Here is a 23,087-nt window from a genome sequence, read left to right on the forward strand (position 1 = left end):
TTAGATTTGTGTATTTATATTTTTTTTTTCTTTACCTAGCATATCCGATGATGTAAAATAAAAGTCTGTACCTAGAAGAAAAAATATCGGACAAAAGCAGTCAGGGTTTTGATTAAAGCTAAGAGTCTGTTGTACTTAGGATTTCCCTATTTCTGGGTCCCTATTTAAAATATAAATTCTCTACTTCTTTATCCTTTTATTAATAAAGTTAATGATTATGAATTCATTAACTTCAACTTATTACACAATACTCTGACTTATTCTTAAACTACTAATATTGATAATTATTTTGTCTATAGATAGACAAAGCTAAGAATTTTGAAACCTATATTAAATTTTAATTATCAAAGCTTTTAATTAGGACTCACCAAACACATATTTCTAGAAAAAAGCTGATATGTAATTTGATACTCAATATTCTAATTTTCTCCTCCTTCATCAGATACGTATTCTGTTTTTCTCCCTCATCAGATACGTATTTTATTTTTCTCCTACGGTTATTAATGAAGAAGAAAAGGAAATTTTTTATATGTATTTCAAGCTCTTTTATTTATTTATTTTTGCGTTGAAGAATTATTTTTTCTGGAGGATGTGTAATTTTATTGACGATTTTAGGACGTATTTGAATTGTTATACCTTACTGCATAAGTGAATTTGCTTTACCTTTTTCCCGATGAAACATTCTTCCCTTCTATAGCAAACAACTTATTTATTTAATTAGTTTATAAGTCATGAAACAATTGCATAATCAGTATTTAGAGCATTAGTTGAAGAATACCACTTTTATTTCCATCTGTCTTTCCGTTAACTGATATTTGAACCCTGCCATATCTTTTCTTAAAACAGCTGATTCAACCTGTAAAAGCGGTAAGGTCTATTTCATTTTGCTCTTCTGCAATTTTTTTTTAAACATAACCTCATATAATAGCATACAAAACTACAGAAAAAGGTTTATTTAAAATTGAAATAAGAACTATCATTTAAATATTACTGTTTCCAGCAGAAAGAAATACTATAGAAATTTGTGCCACCAATTAATTATATTAAGGATAATCATGTATTTTTAAAAGAAAAATTTATTTTCAGGTACTTTGCGTAAGTTAGAGAATGAAAAACAAAAACTTCAAGATACAATGGCTGATCTTACAGAGAATATTGACATGCTGAAAAGGGAAGTGACCATTGAAAGAAACAAGGTCACTTATTTGACTCAAGAAAAAGAAGCTGCCAATGATGAAGTTCAAACCCTAAGGAATCAATGTGAACTATTGGCCAGTAGATTAGGAGATCCAGAAAAAAGTATGAATATTTCATCAATTTACTTAATTCTGAATTTTAATTGTTATTGAAAAATAGTTTTCAAATTAAAAAACCAACTGAGCTTAGTGTGTTTTAGATTTCCATTGAAATAGAACCTCTATTTCAAAGGATTAAATTTTAAATTCTTTGAATATTTTTAAAATTGTTTTATTTATTTAACTTTATGTTGGAACATCACTTTTAGAATTATGACTAGTAAGGATTGATGTTCATTTTAAGAGGTTACTTAATACAGTTGACATCAATGTCAATCAATGTACAATTGATATCAATGTCAAAATATTACTTTTATTTTTTTTAATTATTTTTTTAAATAAAAGTTTGAAAATTTTCCTTTTTTATGAAAATCATTTAAAAATGTATGAGGAAGTAAACTAATTCTTTAACAAATAACAGGAGATAAGCAATTTCTTTTTCATTTTTAATTAAAAGTAATAATGGTAAGAATTGTTGTTTTCGCCCCACCCAAATAATGATAAATTATAAGAAAGTACTAAAAGATAAACAACATTCCTCAAATATGGTAGATAAGAAAATTTAATTTTGTACAAATTTTTAAAATCTATTTATCCTATTATCTAAGAGTCAGTTTGAGTATTTATACTTAACCGTATTTGATTAGGAATTCTATTATTAAATAACTTGGATATTAATACTATTAACTTATTTGTAAACTACTTAAAAATTGTTTTAATATTAGATTTTTTTTTTTTTTTTTTGAAAAAGAGTTTCTATTATTTCTCCCACTTGTGTTGGGGAAAACCTGTTTTTTCTCTGGGGTGGTTTTCCCCACTGTGGAAGAAATTTAACATCTCTTACTCTAAACAATTATTAATAATAGTAGTGATGAGATATATTTCTCTTCCTTAAAATTTCTCAAAGTTTAAATACCGACCATAACACTTAGAATGGAAAAAAGTGGAAATGTGACAAAGCAGAAGAATATCAAAAATGGAGGAAAATAGAAAAAACTTATTAGGGAGTTACTAAGATTGTATTGAATAATTATACCAATAAAAAAAATGTTCCTTGTTTCATTTGTTGGAAAATTTGTTCTAAAAATTTTGGATTACACTTGATAATTCTAAATAGCTAGCATAGTAATTGATCCTATAAATTTAGAATTACGCATACGTTTATCTGTATGTAATCAGTAGCTATCATTTTTAAAAAGATTAAATATTAGTAGGGTACAAAACTTGTCATTAAGTGAAACTTAATTTTAGATACATTTGTTATTCTAACCTCTATAATTACGTCAATATTCAATTATTTTTCGACCTCGGTATGCTTTTTGATATTTCTTTATGAAGTGATGCTAAGTTGATGTTTTAAATACCTGATAAGTTAAAGAAAGTACATGTACTGGTGATTCAAAACAGATTTGGCATGATAATTTCTTTAAAAATAATTCGAGTATTTAAGTCAGTATTATAAATATTCAAATCCTTGATCCTTAATCTCTAAAATATCTATCGGGATAAAAATTACAAAAGTCAATTTGATAATTGCATTATGAAGCAACAGGAGAAACGTGATAACTTCTATGAACTCTTTAGTGTTAATTGAAGCAAGAATAATTAGGTATCACCTTACAAAAGAGAAATAGACTCTACTGTTTTAATTTGAAAGATGATGTAAATCTTATTCAATCGCCATAATAAAGCAAATTTTCATGGGTCGTTATACTCAACTGGATGATTATACTTTTGGATTTTGGTCTTCTCAAAATTTTGATTAATGAACTAGGTTTGAACCAAATTATTTCTTATAATAAAAGATCGTGTATCTATATTATTAGATAGTAGTTCTTAAATGAAAGTTGTTTTGAAGCTTAATAATGACGAACTTTTATAACGGCAATAAGGAAGTTACTAAACATTATTAAGAACTTATAAAAGTTAGATATCTCATTTTATATTTATTCATATTTAATAATTATAATAATTTTCTAATGGGCAAAAATCTTGAATTTGAAGTTAAAAAAGTTTTAACAGCATTAAAATTTTAAATGATAAAGACTACTATGTAATTATTTTTATTTTCTATTTTGCAAACCTTCTTGAAATGTCTTTTTCTTTTTTTGAAATTTAGTTGCCCTTTTGCACAATAGAATGTTTTATTTAATTTGTGAATGAATTATTATTAAAACATTCTATGAGTACCATTATAATTTAGTTTATTTTAACTATTTTAACACTTCTTTTAAATAAGTGTTTTTAACTTCTGCATTTTTGATGTTAGTTTAGTTTGATTTTATTTAGATATAAATATTTGCATTTTTTAACAGGTAGGTTTGTGCGAGCAATCAAATTGTGGTTTTTTGTTTGCTTGATTTCCAAATGCACCTTAATGTATTACTATTTTTCGTTTTGCATGAAGTTACAGAATAGATGCATGTACATGGAATTTTGATCACTAATATTTTTTTCTTAAGTTGGGTTTTTTGAAGTTTGAATTTTGTATTTTAATATTGATATTATTTTTTTTTCATAAATTGAAAAAATAGTATTACTTTTCAACTAAATAGTTTAAAATAACTTCTTTTTTTTTTAAGGGAAAGTTTTTTTTAAAAAAAAGTAAAGTAATAATATTGTATATTTCAACAAAAAAAAAATTTCCTCCTTTAAAAGTTTTTTGAAAAAAAAAATGTGGACAATTCGCTCTTTTTGTTCTTAATTCTGTATTGAAGTTTATTTATCAGCAAAATTCACACTAAAAAAAACATCAAAAAATCACATTATAGCCTGTAATATGCTTGCTTAAAATTCCATAATAAAAACAAAAACAAACAAAAAAATCTTGACAGCTATTCACTCTACACACTATTTTCTATATAGTTCTCTGCTTTTATACAGGGTAAATGATAATTATCTTTGTAAATTTGTTGTGCAACATCTGAAAAAAAATCAAGATAGCTAAATACCTATTGTTTTACTTGAAAAACATATCATTTGATGTAAGGTAACTTATTTTTGATGTAAAATAAGCAACATAACTTATAAATCTACTTCATATTAGATTTTTATTGTGCAGTAAAATTTGGAAGAAAATTGCCACTCACTCTGCCTTACATTAAAATTAAAAAAAAATTATAATAATTTCATGCAATTCAATAAATAGCCAAATTTTGTTAAGATTTGCACACCTTTCGTAACAAGCATTTGTTTTAGTTTCTCTTATTATGTTGCTTTGCTTTATTGTTTAAATGGATTTTTTGTTTATGTAAAATTTTCATTTTATTTGTTTACTGAATGCAATCTTTTTTTTTCTGATACTATTCAGTCTTTTGTTTCATAGTATTTGTTTACTTGTTCAAAAAAGTTAAATTTATTTACGTATAATTAAATATAAATTATTTTATCTTTTTATCATCTTGATTATTTTATCTCTTCAATGTGTGAAAATCAAAATTTTTATATCTCACATACGATCTATTCTACAAAAATGTACTGCAGCTTTTTACTGATATGTATTGCGTGTTTTCCTCTTGTTCTATTTTATTTGTAATGCTTAAATTTTATATATTTTTATCAAAAACATTAAAAAGATAAAAATTATTTTTTTATTAATTTAAATATTTTAACAAATCAAATAATTTATATGTAACCACTTTTGCAACCAACGTAAATTATCTTCTTTTTTGTGGTGTTTTTTCGTCTGAATTTCAAGTACTTTTTTTATGGTGCTTTCTGCAATTTTTATGCTATATTTTAATCTAATTTTTTTTATCAAGTAGGCACAATTATTTTCATTAATTAATTTTCAGTTACTAAAAAATATGTTGCAGGCTGACATTAACAATATCATGAATTTAGTGGATAATAAAACTAAAACTAAAGCCCAGATTTTACATTTTCCGTTGGACTAGCTTTAAAAATGCAAAATGCGGGATAACGTAAAATCTGGATAAAAAGAAAAATTTTGTGCAATTTTTTCAGAACTTGACGCATGATAAACTAGAAAAAATATGTAATCTTTACAACAAAGAAAAAAATTCTTTTTTTGGTATTTCAACAATATTTTGCTAAATACTTACTGTTTGCAAATTTGCTTAATGGTTTATATTCACAAATGTTTCAGAGTTATTAGACTTAAAAACTCTTGGCACCAGATAATTTTATTCGATAGCACTTAATAATTTTTTGAACTTCTATTAATTTTTCCTCAGAACTTTAAAGCAATAAAATAATGCGATTTGTGGTTTTGAGTTTTCCTTTGGACAAGCTTTAAAAACACATGAAGCGTGATAACGTAAAATCGGGTTAAAGAAAATTTAAGAATGTTTTTCAAAAATTTACACTTACAAAATGAACTACTCGAAAAAATGTGTTTTTAGATACCATTTTATCAGTATCGCTCTTAATTCTTACTATTGTTTGCTTTATAGTTTACATTTGCAAATGCTTTGTTTTAGCATTTTTATGCTTTCATACTATAGGTAAGTTATGGGTGTGTCCTCCGATATTTTTTTACTCATCTTCATCGTTTTTATCACAATCATTGGGAGCAGACATTAAATCAGATATTGAAGGAATTGGAAAGTAATGAGATGTGGATTTGAGAGTTAATATCCTTCGAAAGATCAGGCATGCGATTTTATTTCGAAGGGCCAATGCTCCCTTTGAATACGGAAAAAGGTGCATTTGACCCTTAGGCGCTTCATTAAACCCATTTGTAATGCATTTGAGTGGACACTATCCGGCGCTGTAGAAATCAAATTTAGAGCTTCCAGAACATTTATTTTTGTTTTCGATGCATCTTGCTGGTCTTTGGAATCAAGAAAAAGAAATGATTGGTTAATTACAAGATTCAAAGGCTGAAGTTTGCTGGGGAAAATTCCATTCGCAAATTTTGCAATTAAGCTCACATACTTCCTTTCACTGCCCTTCTCATGCCTACCCAATCCCACTACATTTCTAATTTTGGCTAAAGGAGGAAATCCCCTCTCCCAAACATCTAATAAAAAAGTCTTTCTTAAAAAAAAAATCTGAAAAATTTTTTGCAGGCTTTGTAGCAAAAGAATGGTTTTGATCTGTTATAAAAACGTATAAAGAAGAATTTTCTTTTAAAGGGTAACTTAAAATTTAACATCATCAGTATGGGCAATTAAATGAATATTATTGCCTAAGGCAATTTTCACGTACCACCAGGAAATGACGTAGGAAGTGGGATTAGGTACGAAACGGGCAGCGTAAAACTGGGGTTCCACTATTATATTTACTGCAAATAAATTGCACAGATATAATTATAAGTATATATACTTTCATAATTTTATTATTTACAAGAATTCTAGGACTATGTCCATAAGCTATAACAGCAATTTCAATCTAAACTTTAACAGAAACTTGTGCAATCAAGGTCGTCTAAAGTTTCGATTGTCTAAGCCTTGCTAAACTGAAATTTTCTATTCGTCTAAAAGAAGTTTCCAGAAACAATCTCAGGGTGCGTACAGACTCCTTATACGCCTTGGAAATAAAAAAGTCTCCAAGGAGTACTTGGAACTACAGTAGGGAACCGATTATCCGGAACGGTCGGGACCAACGCTATTTCGGATAACTGATTATTCCGGTTTTCTGAATCGCTACAAAAAGCCGTTTTTTTTTATTGTTAAACACAACTAAAAAAAAAAAAAAAAAAATGGAAATAATCTTAAAAGTAAGAAAAAATGTTGGTAAGGTAAGCATCTTTAAAAAAAGAAGAAAAAATCATAAAATCTTATGAGGAAAAAAAAATTTTTTTAGAAAATGGCGAGAAAATTTATCGAATATTGTTCCGGTTTTTTGGTTTTCCGGTTTTCTGGGTTCCGGATAACGGGTTCTGTACTGTACTTAGATTTCCAAATAAGTCCTTAGAAACTCCTTAGGGTATTGTGTTTCATAGATTAACTTACTAAGTCCGCTGATGAATCTACTGTCCAAGCAGGGAAACTAAATTATATGACTTAGCTGTCAAAATATAATAGTTTACGAAAAACTTTAAAAAAAAATTTAATTGCAGGAGTTAGAAGAAAAAAATAACAGCAAATAATTTTAATTTTACAGGTAACAAGCAAACTTAATTAATAATTTACTGTAATTTTTTTTTTTTTTTTTGCATAAAATCCCTTAGATTTTCTTATGTATTCAAATTTAAAAATGTAAGATTGGATGGTTTTTATGTTAATCTTTAACATCTGTACTATTAACGTTAGCAAGAGTTATTAAAATATTTAAAGCTGTAAAATGTATTTATGTGTGAAATTATAACTTTATTTTTCTTGATGAAGTTTGACGAAGTCAAAATTTATTTCAAAAGGGCTATAAATAAATATCTTATGCAAAATATACATTTTTGCAAGTTCTTTATAAAAACTACTTTTTAATTTTAAAGAAAAACCTGTTTAGTTATCTTTCACACAAAGTTTTTAAATTTTTGATAAATCCTTAAAATTTTGGACTCCTTGGATTTCTTTTTCTGATCTCTGTATGAACACTGCAATCTTTTTTTCCTTTTTTTTTCCCTTTGGCCATTTTACCGATTTCTGACCATCAAATCTCCAAATTTAAGCAATCGTCTTTTCCATACAATATTGGTGAGGGTTTTTTAAACAATTATGTTTGGATTTAGTAACTTTTTTCCTGTTTTAATATATAAATTGAAAATAAAATTCATGTTTTGTTTTTAAAATGACATTTATTTTATGTTACTGTGCTTCTTTTTTCTTCCTGTATTTTTTATATAAATGTTTATTTTTATTTTTTGTTGCTAGCTTTACCTAGTTTAAAACAAGGCTGCATAATAGTTTTTATTTCAAGGAGTAGGAGACCATGAATTTAGTTTTAATATCAATTAATAATAACTTAATCATTCTTGTACTAAGAATAATTCTGAGATTATCTTAAAAATTTAATTTCTTTGAAGTTTTGCATACTCTACCTTCTTTAATAAAATAAAGCAGTAAGCAATTTTTTCTACTTTTTCTGTGGAAAAGATTATTTTATTATTTTTTAATGAACATAAATTACTTCTTTATATCTTTGATTTTGAATAAATTCTTCAAGTGCATTTGTTATGCTTAAAAGCAGGGGTGTCAAACTCAAAAGCAAACTTGGGCCAAATAAACAATGCTTGACTTTAGGTGGGCCTAAAAAAAAATCAGTGTTTACAGAAACAAATATTTTTATTTTGAATAGTACATTGTAATAAGCATATATAAAGTAAAATTATTGTTTGGTATTTGACATCTCTTCTCTGCTACTATCTTTCCTATTTCGGGAGAAATTTTATTGGCCGAGACTACTTTCAAAATTGACCCAACGAGAGCTATTAATATGGTTTCGGACAAGAGATTTATTTTCATTCATAACAGAAAAAAATTTCTCGCACTGATAAGTACTTCCAAACATGGAAATAATTTCATATGCGAATTTTCGAGTATTTTCAAACCTTGCGGGTAAATATTTATAAAATTCAGGCACACCCACTTCAATGAATTTTGTCTTCAAATTTGAGTCGCACTGAATCTCAATGACTTCCGTTTGCATATTACTGAGTACTGAGTCTATATTTATTGAGGAAATCCAACAAAATTTGTCTTCCAAAGAATTAAAATCTTTAAACCTTGTTTCAAATTCTGCTCTAAGTTTTGAAATTTTTCTATGTATTTTTGATAAGATGCAGTATCCCTGGAATGGCAGGTGCCGCAAGCCAATTAGAATTTTACATTTTCGCGCATACAATTTAAAATGATCCGTATAGTTTATAAATAAAGTATATTATAATTCTATATGCTAGTTTCCTTTCTAATTCTTATTTCTATTTTATTTTTACTTTGCGTTGGATATATTAACTGGGTCGCAAAAATGTTCATCTCGGGCCGCGAGTTTGACACCTCTGGTTAAAAGTGTTTTCTTTTGAAGTGATTGAAATGTTAAAAGATTTTTTTTGTCTTTTAACTGTAAATTTTTTAACACCTTTATTGAATCCCTCTGAATTTTAAAATTTTAAGTAAAAATGTTGGTGTTTTGTTCTCTAATTTACAACTAGTTTGAAAATCAGCTGTTAAATTTCTTATTACTAGTTACTTAGTATCTTCATATTAATTTTTGGTTGGCAGGTTGCACATGGACCATTCAAAGGCTTCATTTGGCCTTGACGCTTCAAGTTGTGTGTTGCTATGTTAATTGTATCCCATTTAACACATACCCCCTCCCCCATTCCTTTAACAAAATTTATAGACTAATACAAATTATTTTCCTTTTCATTCCATTTTGTTTTGCTATTTTCACCTTGCTTATGCCCATTTATGTTTGCATGTTTCTACTTAATCAAAATATATTTTTAAAAAAATGTATGCTCATTTTGAAAAAATACAATAATTCCAAAACAAAATTGGGTTTTGACAAGTTTTTTTTTAAAGTAACTTTTTATGTAAACAATTTTAAAATTGTTTTATAACTTTTAAGATCATTCTCCCTTTTGTGCAGTTCTTAAAACAAGTTGGTAATGACTACTGTATTAATATATGTATCGCTGTACAAAAAATTATAAACACAAGTGAAAAAAACTTTTCATGTAATTTTTCTATTTTATTGATATGGGAAAACTTTGATTTTACTTGGAGTTTAGTAACTGCATTTTTAAATTTTGTTTAACAAATGAACTTCTAAATTTTGAACTACTTTAATTTTTTTAAAAAATCTAATTTAATATCAACTAACTCATTAATATGGTGGTGGAATCAATGCCTCTACGTTAAATTTGGCAGCTCGCACATTCCTAAATTATGATTTAAGCTATGTTTTTTTTTTCTTATGACACTTTTCCTTTTCTTTTCTATGTTTTGTTGTCTGGTTAACAGTGAGCACAAATAAAACATTGCAATCAGAAGTCATCCATGTGCATGAGAAGCCAGGTTTGTTTTTATTTTGGTAGTATTATTCTTCAGTTTTACGTAGGAAGCAAGGGAAATCTAGTTTCCAGATTATATTTTTGTGGTAATATTTTTAAAGGTTTACTAAAATAAAGTTAAAAGAAACTTATCATTTTTTAGGTCTGTATTTTTATTATTATTAATTTGTAACCGATCTTAACATGGCACAAAAATCTGATCCAAGGTTAGCATAACTCTAAATAATATTTTAACTTATCACATTACTCTAACTTTTCTTCAGAATAAATATATTTTAATAATAGAAACAAGTTCAAAGATTTGTTATTGTTCTTGGATTTTTTTTTTCTTAGTCAAAATTGAGTAAATATGCAAGTAAATAGTTAGCATAAATAATTAACTTTTATGCATATAAATAGCTCACTTTTACTTCTGTGATATATCCCCTAAGGCATTTTAACTTTAGGACACTATATGCTTATTTATTGGTAATATGTTATATGTAGGCTTTGTGTAAGATGTTCAATTACATTCAGGTGCTTTTGACTTTCTTTTTTCTTTAGTTTTTTGGTTTACATATAATTTCAAGCACCATTTTATTTTGTTCTCATGAATGAATGTTACTTTGTGTTAAACGTGTCAAATCTGTATTCGACATGTGTGCCATTTAACTATATGCAGAATCCTGCAAAATATCCCTGGCATATTTTGTACATGAAGTTGATAAGGTGATAAAAGAAGAAATTCATATTGCATGTTCTTGTCAAATCGCTTTTTTAATTAAATATATATTTAATGTATTCATTTTAAAAATGACAAAATGAATGGTCGGATTTTTATAGACTTTTCAAGTTGGTTAACCGTAGTTGAAAAATGGTTGATATCAGCAGTTGTGTAAAACAAAGCCAAAGTCAATTGCTAGTCAAGTCCAGATTGATATCTTTTTAATCTGTCCTAATTATCCAGATTGATATCTTTTTAATCCATGTAATGACTTTAAAAACTGATATAAATAAAAACATTTCAGTTTCATATTACAGAAACATAAAATAAGAATAAAACTAGCTATTTGTGAATCTCTATGTCAACGTTAGTAACTACAGTAATTTATGCAATTAGTAAAAACACATGGTTTATATTTTTTTACCCTTCCAAGTGGAGAACCATAATTTTATGATAATAAATACTATTTACTGTTTTTTATATAATTCAATTTATATCAGATGTTTTTTACTAATATGAAAAGTAAACTTAATCATAACTTTTATGTATATATTCATCTTGTTTAAATACTGCAGAATTGAGAGGAAACTGTTAACTGTAATTATTCTTCTGCGATTATTCCAGAACTTTTGCACGAGAACTCAAAACTTTCTTCAGAGAAACATAATGTCCAGATAAACCTCAGCAAAGAGCGCCAGTCATTCCAAGACAGACTTCAGCAGATGGAAATGGCCATTGAGGACTTGACCGCTGAGAAGGAAGAAATTATGGAGAGGATGTGTAAAGAAATCAGAGATTTAAAAGCTGAAATGGAGGCCATGGAGAAGCAACTTCAATCTAATAAAAAGTTTATTGAAGTAAATACCATTAGTTTTATTTCTAAAAATTGTCCTCAAAACGTTTTTTTTTTTTTTTTTTTTTAGATACATGTGGGTCCTATGACCATGAGTTTTCCTGCATCTTTTCCTTTTGATTTTACAGGATTAAATTAACGATAACCACGCCGCACAATGAGACTAAAATCCACACCATGTGCATTTTATTAATTTTTTATAATAAATGTGGAATTATTATAAATATTTTGTAATCTAAAAAATATTTTATTTAGGACTTGTTCCTTTATTTTAGAAATGGACCTTGTATTGTTTTTAACATATTACTGTTTAGAAATGAGAATTACCTTACATTATTAGCATCAGCAGTTTTTAAAATCATTTAAAGTTTTCATTTTTTGAAAAAGTAGCTTGGCCACTGATAAAAAGAACATCTGGCCAGTAGCAAAGTTTCTTAATTTTGCCCTATAATTGATTTACATTTTAGTTTTTACTTCAGATTTCTTAACGTCTTTTAAATGCTTTACACAATGTTTATAAGATTTCACTAGTCTGTACCCATTTTCACTGGTCTGTTTGCATGTTCCTTATTTGATTTTTAAAATTTATTAGATAAAAGAAACAAATATGAAATTCGGGGTTAATACTTGGGGAATTTTAAAGTACCTAGTTTAATTCAGGAAAAATATTTAAAAATCTGAGGAAAAAAAGTTGAAAACTTTTTTTAGAAAAGTTTTTAAAAAAATGAATGAAAGCTGTCAAGATTTTTTTTCTTTTACCAAAAAAAATTTTTAAAAATTCCTCTGAAAAATGTGTTATTTAGCAGCAACTATATACTTAGTGTGTTTGTATTCAGCTTAGCAGAAATGCTTAAAGAAGTGGTAGTGATTTTGTATTAGTGTTAACTTTTATTTATATTTTCATGCTTGTAAAGTTCATTAATATGTTTTGTGTGCAAATGTTAATATTTGCTCTTAATTGATATGCTGTTTTATTATATATACTGCAAATGGTTAATTTGGGGAACATTGGCAAAATTGTCAAATTTCTGAATTTTATTATGAATTGAGGAAAATTAATGCTGTGCCCAATATTAATTTTTCTTAATATTTCTCCATTAGTTTGTTGCTTACATTATTATTTTATTCTCGGCAATCATAATTCATGTATAAAGCTTAACAGTTTGACTGTCAATGTTCACACTCAGTAGGAAAACTTTAAATAAGTATGTAAATAGTTTAAATGTTTTCTTTTTGTGCAAAAAAAAAAAAAATTCTGATTTGAGTTGATAGATATTTTCAGACTTTTTTATTATTTCCATGTTCTCATGTCTTAGATGCTTAGTGTGATCCCTGTATGTACAATATTTAATTTTTGTAAACTGATTAAATGATGCTAATGAAGTCTTAATGTATATTGTAATATTATTGTTTTTCTTTTGAAGTTGAACTATTTATATTAATTTTTATGTATAGGAACAAGCTCAAGAGAGAGAGCAAGAAAGAGAAGATTATCTAAAAGAATTGAACAAAATGCAAGAAACACTTCGAGAGAAGGAAAAAATACAAAGTAATGAAGCCAAATTGATGAAAGAGGTACGTTACTTACTTTTCCTATTCTAACCGGCTCATGTTATTGTTTCTGAGAAATAAAAATTAAATTATCCTGTATTATCATATTGTCCTCTCTTTTTTTTCAATTTCCTTGTTCATTTTTTGAATTTTGCCTTACAAAAGATTTGCCATTGGGTTATGTAAGTTTCACAACAATGACATGATATGTAGCATTTTTAAAAAGTGCTTAAAGGTGCTTATTTTCGTTTTTTAAAAGCTCTTAAAGGTGCTTTTTTCGTGGGGTGTTTTTAAAAAGTTCCCTTTTCGAAAACTAGATTTTTTTTCCCTTAACAATGTCGATTTTTGCCACGAATTATGCAAAAGCTTGCTTTTCGCATTGTTCTATTCAACGTTTTCACAATTCATTCAACTGCAATCCATTTCGGTCTACCGTTGTCATTCCTTTTACATGTTTTTAAAGTACTTGCGAGTCCGCATGTGTGTCTATTGAGCTGAGTTCGGTGAGATTCTAGCACTCTCGTGTGCAATTCTGCTGCATTTTGCAAGATAGTCCCAATTTCAGACTTCATTTTCCCAAGGTTGTCAAGTTTCTGTCGAGGTGGTTAAAACCACTGGTAGAAACCGGTTAAAACTGGCATGGCAGAAACCCTTTTCTGCCACATTTGTGGCAGAAAATGACATAAAAGTAAGTACTGAGATTGACATACAATGGATAATTCATAGAAAAAAAACAATTAAATGTTAAAAAAAGTACAATTTATTTACAAAATTATCACCATTAAAAACCAAATATTACAATGTTTGCACTCTGCAGTAATCTATAGCAAAAGACAAGTTTTGATGCAGTTTCTAAACCTAAACAATTTCTCAATTTGCTATGCACGAAGAAATTTGAGAAGATTCTCTCAAGTCCAGCAGAGCTAGCAGGAATTGCCATCAAGGGACAAGCAAGATTTGTGAAACTTTCATCTCTTGCATAACTAGACCACCATGTAGCAGCTGGGGTAATTAAAAAGTTTGTTACAGTTACCTGAAGTTATATGGATTTTTCAGTTTACTTAAATAAAATGTCATTATGCTATAGGCGTTTTCTTAGTTTCTGCCGGTTTTTACCGGTTATAACCAGTTTTTACCGGCAAAAAGCCAATCCTGCATTTTCCACCCCCTAAAATAAAAGGGGAAAATCTCTAGTGATCATGTAAAGTCTTTAAAAATTGTTTGGCATTTTGTTAATGTATATATTGCTTAAAAATATTTTTTGAGTGCTTGAAAAATACTTAAAAGGTGCTTATTTTTTGTTGAAAGATTTGACTACACCACTTGAGGTGCTCTAATAATCTCACACTCTTTTATATGTTTCTCTTATTTAATACCAGACATAGTTTATAAAATTTCCTTTTATTACCCTCAGCTGGGATTCCTTACCCTAATTTTAAATTTCTGAGGAAAAGCTCTTATACTTCTCTGCATTAATTGAATAAAGGAGAGTTGATTTATAAAATCAATGAATCTAGTTACCCTAGAATTCTCAACAAACATGATTTTGAAAACTCTAGAATTCGCTGAAATATTTATCCCTCTAGTATTTTTCAGTCACGGAAAAAAATACTGCTGTGTTTGAAAATTAGTTTATTTTCTTACTGGTCACCTTGCTCTTTTATTTACTTATTATTTTAGTGCAAGCTTGCACCATTATTTTTCGAATTTTATTTATGGCCATGACCTCAGTGTTTTCTGAGAAGTGTCATTTTTTACAAATTGACATTTTCAATTAGGACATAAATGCACCTTGAATTTTTACTTTTCAGGCTGCCTGCATGTCATTTTTTAGTTTTGTGGTCAGCTTTTAGAAAAAGGTTGTGCATACTTGCTGTAGTTAATAAATTTACTAATTGCAAAATAGTCTTCTCACTCTTCTTTCATCAGTGTTCTTTTCGTAGTTTTTATTTATTATACGCTCTTTTTTTGTTTTTTTGTAACTTCATGCTTGTAAAAAATTTAAAAATATATTTCATAAATTATATTAGCTAAGATTCATGTTTGTGTGTGAAAATGAGAAGAAAATAAATTTTTTTTCTAGATTGAATCACTGGAGCAATCTCTCCGCTCCAGAATAGAGGACCACAAGAGCACGATGCAGAAAAAAGATGCTGTAGAAAATGAATTGCGTCAACATGTTGATAAAATCCGTGATCTACGAGACGTCATTGAAGAACTTGAGAAGCAGCTTAACATAAAAACTAAAATGGAGATGGAATTACAGCGGGTAAATATCTGGTTAAAATAGAGATATTTTCTTTACTTATATCCAGTAGATCTTTATAACGCAAATCCTGAAACTAACCTTGCGTTTTGCAGAAATTTTGTGTAATGTAGACAGTATTACAAGGCAACTACATTTCTTTAAATACAATTACTTAACACACAGATGTGCACATGATTGAAAAATGGTTGCATTTATTATTTACAGAAAAAATCATTACTTTTGGTTTGCTTAGCATTTGAAATTCAATTTTTTCAAATAATTAAACAAATAATATTAAAGGTTAATAGGTCTAGCTTAGTTACAGAAATTTCTGCAATTTTAAATTTTTACGCCTGCAAAGTTAATATGGTTTCTATAGAATTGTGGCGTATAAAAGTGTGTTATATGAATATTCTATTGTACTTATATTTTTTTGTTCTACATTCACTTACTTGTTGTTCACTTACTTTCATGTACTTACTTTTGTTCTATATTCACTTACCCTCTGTTTGATTTTTATGCATAAATAACAATGTTTGGACTTAAAATTTTCTCGAAAGGTTTTATAAGCATGTAGTGCTTTTAAACAAGTTTCTATTGCTTCTTACCCATATCTCTTGCCTTTTGTTTTCAGTTGGCTTTTAAAGTCAAATTTTGACTTGACTTTAATATAATAAATACCTTGGAATGTAAACCCTAAAACATTGCGCTCCAACTCTAAACTCCTCTCATATAATAAAATCTATTTCTAAAAGAATGAGTCAAAAATTGCTTTGTTTAAATCTTGTCGTGTAATAAACACATTGTTTACTTTAATTTATTTTTTTAAATAAAAAAAAGTTCAAGATAAGAACAATAATGAAAATTAAAAGTACGAAGTATTCATATGTGTAAAGCATGTCGATAAAAGCTGATCTGAGGATATTTCTTACAAGTTGTGCTGATTTTTTAAATGAAATATTAGGTTTGTGAGAAAGAAATTTTGGCTATTTTGTGTAAAATAAAGCTTTTTTTACTCAAAAAAGAAATACCTCCATTCTGTTTGATGATATTTTGCCATAGTTTTGGTAACTTCATGATTCCACGCTCATTAAACTAATGATCCTTATCTACAAACAAACTGAACTAAATGCCACTTGAGGTCATTGTTATTATTAAAATGTTTACCTTTTAAAAGTTTTCTAAACTTCAAAATAAATAATAAGCTAATGGTGCTATGTCAGGGTTATATGGCAGTTGTGACCAAGCTTCATTAATTTTATATGTGTTACTAAAGATGTATAAGGCCTCACATTGTCTGAATTATTCTTTTGCAATTTATTGCATACTGAAATTACTTTCTTAACAAACCAATAGATTTTCAACTTATATCTATGTTAATTTAGCATATATCTATAACTTACTAAACAGACCTTAAAAAATTTTATTAGAGGTAAATAATTTTTCATTAATGCTAGATTTTTTTTTTTTTATAACAGTACAACTTTCTAGCTTTGCAATTTGAAATCAGAGGATTTTTCTCATAGGCTTATTTCCTATGAAAAATAACATGCAGCGGTTTTTACAAAAACATAAAAGTATTCCTGTTTGATTCATATGTATTAACGTTTTTAGGAGTTTGAATGCCTGTGAAGATCCTAAAGAATGTTCAAACTTTTAAATAAACAATTATTAAAATTATCAGAGAATACTAAAGGCTAACTAATGATTGTGTAAATAAAATTCGGAAATTTATATGGGGAAAAAAATCTGAGCTAATAGAACTCATAATGTTAATCTCTGTGCCAATTTATAGGAATTTTTATTTTCAGTTATTACCTCATCATTGTAATGTCAAATAGAAGCTTGATAAGCACTTTTTTTTTTACTTTTAGAAGTTATCCTCTTTGACCGAAACGGTGAATGCTCATGAAAGAAGAAATTCCCTTTTGGATGATGAATTGACTATACCAAAAGATATCATTACGGGTGATGAGTCTACTGAACACTTTCAGAACCTCAAAGATAAATTAGCTTTCCAAAGCCAGGAAATTGAAGAAATGTCTCAGAATCGAACATTATTGCAAGAATTGAGGGGACAGGTATTGTAATTTTATCATATTTATATTATATATACTATTTAGGTTACATAATTTTTATATAACATGGTGCATAGCTTTTTTAAAAAGTTCTTAAATGTGCTTATTTTCATTTTTTAAAAGCCCTTGAAGATAATTTTTACTTTGGGAGTTTTTAAAAAGTGCTTAATTTTCCCTTTTCTAAAATGAGATTTTTTCTTTACCGTGTCGATTTTTGCCACATATTATACAAAAGCACGTTTTTGATTCTACTTAGTAGTAAAACTAAATGTTTTTTTTAATTAATTATTAAATCTTCAGGGCATACAAATGTACCCTCTTGACTCAGAATCAACACCTAAAATTTTCCACTACGCTCAGTGGCGGGACAGCCCATAGAGGCCTGGCTTTTTTTTTTTAATCAATTAAAGAGATACAGAAAAACGATTTTGTTATAAAAAAATTTTAATAAAAATATTTTTATTCAAAAACAAATAATTAAGTAATTATTAATACATAACAATTAAAGAATGGTTTAATCAAACAAGAATTGTAATCGTCTTGTTTGCTGTCCAAATATGTTTATAACTTTTTCAATGAATTCGAGTCATCTTTGATTCTTTTCTTATGCACACTGAGCATGCACAAATTTGGCAGATATCTAAACTATATTTTTAAATTTCATTTAATAAAATAATTATAATATTGTATTTCCTATTAGTTATTTAGTTTAACAAAGGTGTATAACACAAACTGACTTCTCACAACTGTAAAACTTCATCAACATAATAAATACTAATGTTAAGCGTGTACAAGCATGTTAGTATACGAAACTACTGTTTGTAGTTACTTGTGTTTCAAAGTCAGTAGCTATGCCAGCACCATCAATACAGTTTCTCCTGGCAAAATTTGCAAGTACAGGAAATTCGTATTTATTTTTAAATATCTTGTTAACAATGAAGAAATGTATCTTGAAAAAAATTAACAGATGAGAGTATATGTATAACAAAACAAAATGTAATAACAGAATATTTTAATTTTTTTGGGGGTGGGTAGTTTGTTAGAGGGTTGCACCCCCTTTTATATTATTCTGCCGGCGCCCTTGGCCAAGGTCTACTGTGCCCATCTCAGTTTTCTGGGGTGCAGGAGCAAATTTCCAGTCAGGTGGACAGCCGAACACGTCAGTGTTTAGTTCCCAAGCATGCTTGGTACTCTTTTATCGACCCACTGAAGGGATGAAAGGCTGAGTCAACATTGCCCGGCCCGAGGATCGAACCCAGGACCTGTGACACGGGAGCGTGAATCGCTACCACTCAGCCTCCGGGCACCTAAAATTTTCCTTTACACTCCATTTTTTTTTGTTTTAAGTAGGACAAATGTTTAAATTTTTCTCTGTACAACTCTGTAATGAAGAAAATGTTATAAACTTTTCATTTTTATGAGTAAAGTTTGATCTTTCTCTTTCTAGATTCATTTCTTGGAAGCTAAGGTTGAACAAAGAGTGAAGCAATTAGAAACAGCTTTCCTCAGCTCTGGCAGTCCAATCTTGAGCTCTGATGCTTCCCCCACAAGCTCTCATGAGAGTGAGACGATGCATCTTCCTTGTGAAGACGGTTGGGAAATGTCTCCCAGGTCAATTCATTGGTTGGAAGTTAGACGGTTGGAGGAGAAGTTCGGACGGTTGACACACATTGATGAAGAACTTATAAAAAGGAACAAGGAATTGGAAACAAAACTCAAAAAACTTCTACATGCTCATGAAGTGAGATAATTTTTTTTCCTATTTAGGCTTCTGTCTTCATATGAAATAATGTCTTTTAGCAAATAATATATTGTTTTTATAAACATAGTGGGGTTCTTTGTGACTGTTAGGTTAAATTTAGTCCATTTTTAGTTAACCTCCTCTATGCTAATTTTTAAAAAATGGTGCAAAATGTATGCCTGAAGGAAATCCATAATCACATGAAGAGGAAATAATAAAAATTTTTGATGCCTAAAAAATTGCTGCAGTGCAATAAAAGATGCAGAAATTAAGAAGATTCTAATAATTTTTATTTAGATGAACAATTTAGCCGAATTGGCAGTTTTTAAAAAAGTTTAATAATTTTTTCTAGTATTTCTTGTTAGTCTCATTTAAAGTTCAGATAATTCTAAACGAGATCGCATAAATAGTTTAATTGCTTCAATTTTAAAGCACTGTGGCTTTTTTATTTGTCTTGGAGAAAGAGCTTCAAATACATTATTAATCTTATTAAATTAAGAAGAATAAAATATCAAATCATAAATGTTTCAATTTAAAATGGAAAATAAAATTTTCACGAGGAACCAAGAAAACAAACAGCTATGAAGGTACTGATTATTTAATAATAAAATCAACCTTCAAATAATAGTGAAGGATTCAATCTTTTATTTATTAATTTTTATTTTATATCTTACGTATGTTTCTTTTATTTACTTTTTTTTTAAGCTTTTTATTACACAATATTATATGTCTCTACATTATAATCCAGCTGTAATCCATATTACATAAAGCCCTGCTATCTACCTATATTGTTAAGAAATTTATGAAATTTCTTCACTTTTTCTTTGACTTTTATACATTTTATGAGTTCATTATAAAATAAAGGACTAACTGTTATCGATCACTAAAATTTAGAAGTATGCACTTGGATATTATATTTGGAGCAAATAATTCATAGTTTCTTGAGTTTCAAGGGTTATTAAAATGTATTTAAATAAAACATATTTAAACTAAATTGTATGTTTCATAAAATGTCTAAACTAATGGTTTTGGGGTAGGCATATTTTGCAGATTTTTATGACTTTATTTTTAAAAGGTTAGTACTATTTACAGTTATCCAGTTGCCGGAGGGTTGGTAAACTCAAGGAGTGGGGCTCTCTTGTAACTAATTATTACCTATGAGTATTACCTTTACTTGATTTTATAGAATAATTTTTTTTTTCAGGAATGTGAGCTAGAAAACGGTACTCTCCAAGAAAAGCTATCTGATCAAATGATGCAAGTATCCATTTTAAAATCTCACATTGAGGAACAAAAACACAGACCTATCACACCACTTAAATCTCATGCTTTGAGCAAACAGCTGGAAGAGCTCAAAGAAGCATATCATTCTGCATTAGAAAAAATTGACCAAATGACATCTCTGGTATTTACAATATTTTATTTTTTAAATGTTCTGTTAAAGCACAAAATAACTTTCGAGAAGATGCTTTATCCCCAGTTAATTATTTATGTGTTACTGCTGTAAGTATTTGGACTGTACTGCTTACCTGAAGCAACAGTTGACAAAACTGTTAATGTGTCTATATTGAGCAGGAATACCTTAGGTACCTCAGAAATATCTCCAAAAAATATTTAATTGTTAATTGTGAGGATTAATAAAAGTCGGAAATATCTTCTTTTTCTTTCAATGGAGTGATAGATTGCTCCATATATACTTGCTTAATATTTAATATCCGGATTTTTATAAAGATTAACGACCCTTGCCCAATATATAATCTCAGTATTCCTTAAGATGATTTTTTTTCTTTTTTAATTAAAGGCTTTTGCCCAGTATACCCTTTCCCTAAGAGGGTATACATATATATTTATTACACTTTTCTTTTAAAGCTGATAGCTATTTCTGGAGATATACTTGCCCTGTATTCCCTACATTGATATTTTTTTTGAAACAGTTAAGGCCCATTACTCTGTATATGAGGCTCATTACACTTGTCTTATTTTATCGCCACTCATGTTTGTTTGTTTTTTAAGGTAATTGGCCATAGTCTAATACTCTTGACCTCTATTCCTTATACTTATTATTTTTTTTAAGAATAAGAGCCATTGGCTGCCATTCACTAGCCTCGTATTTCCCAGCTTTGATGTTTTTTATGTAAATTTAACGCTCAAGATAACAGTTGAAATGTTTCTCTACCCTGATGTTTTCTTAAAGTAAAAGGTCATTGCCTAATGTATATCCACTAATATGGTGTCAATTTAAAATTAATCCAAATGTGTAATGTCAGGGTTTCAGCATTCAAAGTATTATCCATAGGGTTTTTAATGCTAGCATTTTTGTTAAGTTTGCAGTTGTTTCTTTCTTTGTTTTGAAATTGAAACGAACGATAAAATATTAAATTGACTTAATTTTGTGGAGGACTTTTTTTACTAGAACTAACCCACATCTGTGCTATATGAAGCTGTAAACCACAAAAACCTTCCATGGTTAGCCTGACAGCAAAGAGATTCTAATTCATAATCAGTCTGACTTGTGCAATATTTATGGTCAGTGCCAGTTGAAAGCGGAATTTGTATTGATTAGCTATCGCTGGGAATAGAACCTGGGTCACTTCATTATGATGTGAGTGATGTATTCCCTGAGCCACCATAGCTCCAAGCAGTGATTGGAAGCTGTGTTCTGCCAAAACAACAGTAATATTGTTGTTTTGGAAAATTTCACTATTTTATTCAATTACTGTTTAATGTTTTATGATATAAAATTGCTAATAGTTAAGTGTAATTAAGTTACTCGACCAAAAAGAATTTGAAGCTTTTTGTTATCTGATTTTTTTTTTATGCTGTTATGTTTTTAGCTTGATGAAAGATCTGATGAAATCCGGGCGCTAAACGAGGAAGTAGCTAAGGGCAATTATACACTTGCCTCATTGCAGAAAACTATGCAAACTACAATCAATGAAAAGGTAAATAAAAATTTAACTTTATAACATAACACGTAAACTTTTTTTTTTTAAAAAATGTATCTTTGATGACTAAAATTTTTATTTAATTTTCAAAACAAACTTCAATCCTTTGTATTAAACTTTGTTCCCCTGTCCAAAGTTAATTACAAAAATCTTAATTATTCATTAGTGCCCACATATATATTTTATTTTTTCACATACTTTATTTTAAAAAATTGAATGACATTGCAGATTGCTTCAGACCTCTAAGCTGCACTTTAGAGAAAAGATAGGCATATTGCCAAACTCAGATAGTACTTCACAATCATTGGAACAATTGTAATGGAGAATTTTAAAATCCCTCTATATTTATTGTCCCTAAAAATTATTACTGAGCCCCTAAATAAAGCAGTATGTTAGGCCTTTTTTTATTCCAAAAGAGAAGAACAGAAATTATTTTAAAGCTTTCTGTTTGTAAACTTCTCATTTTCTGTAAACTTCTTTTCTTAAACTATAATTTCAGCTAATTATTTTTTTGTTAACTCAGATCTAAAACTATTTTAAATTTGAAAAAAAAAGACTAAGATTATTTTTTGAAAGTAAGACATACTTGCCCTTAATTTTTGTCATAATTTCAGTAATTTGACATTTAGTTTCATTTAATTTTCATATCAAAATGTTTCTATCTAATAGTTTTTGCAACATGACAGTACAAACCACTTGTTGCAACAAAATAAATTGTTAAACTGCTGTGAAGAGGTTAGAATTTGTTAAACAGAG

At 28.1% G+C, this 23,087-nt stretch overlaps 1 protein-coding gene across 7 annotated transcripts in view; it reads left to right on the forward strand.

The window, feature by feature from the left end:
- LOC107446576 (uncharacterized) overlaps window positions 1–23,087 on the forward strand; it is a 116,585-nt gene that overhangs the window by 36,485 nt on the left and 57,013 nt on the right. For 5 of the 7 annotated variants that reach the window (XM_071186737.2, XM_071186743.2, XM_071186742.2 and 2 more), the window contains 9 exons: window positions 1,087–1,299; window positions 10,163–10,216; window positions 11,540–11,772; window positions 13,224–13,343; window positions 15,403–15,588; window positions 17,442–17,648; window positions 19,093–19,386; window positions 20,591–20,791; window positions 22,221–22,328. In XM_071186737.2, the coding sequence (XP_071042838.2) occupies window positions 1,087–1,299; window positions 10,163–10,216; window positions 11,540–11,772; window positions 13,224–13,343; window positions 15,403–15,588; window positions 17,442–17,648; window positions 19,093–19,386; window positions 20,591–20,791; window positions 22,221–22,328 (1,616 nt within the window). The remainder of the gene's footprint in view (window positions 1–1,086; window positions 1,300–10,162; window positions 10,217–11,539; window positions 11,773–13,223; window positions 13,344–15,402; window positions 15,589–17,441; window positions 17,649–19,092; window positions 19,387–20,590; window positions 20,792–22,220; window positions 22,329–23,087) is intronic. The other 2 variants (XM_071186739.2, XM_071186741.2) reach the window with 1 other exon arrangement.

The sequence above is a fragment of the Parasteatoda tepidariorum genome, chromosome 9, assembly GCF_982258835.1.
Source record: "Parasteatoda tepidariorum strain Cologne lab strain chromosome 9, Ptep-v5.0, whole genome shotgun sequence".
NCBI lineage: Eukaryota > Metazoa > Arthropoda > Arachnida > Araneae > Theridiidae > Parasteatoda > Parasteatoda tepidariorum.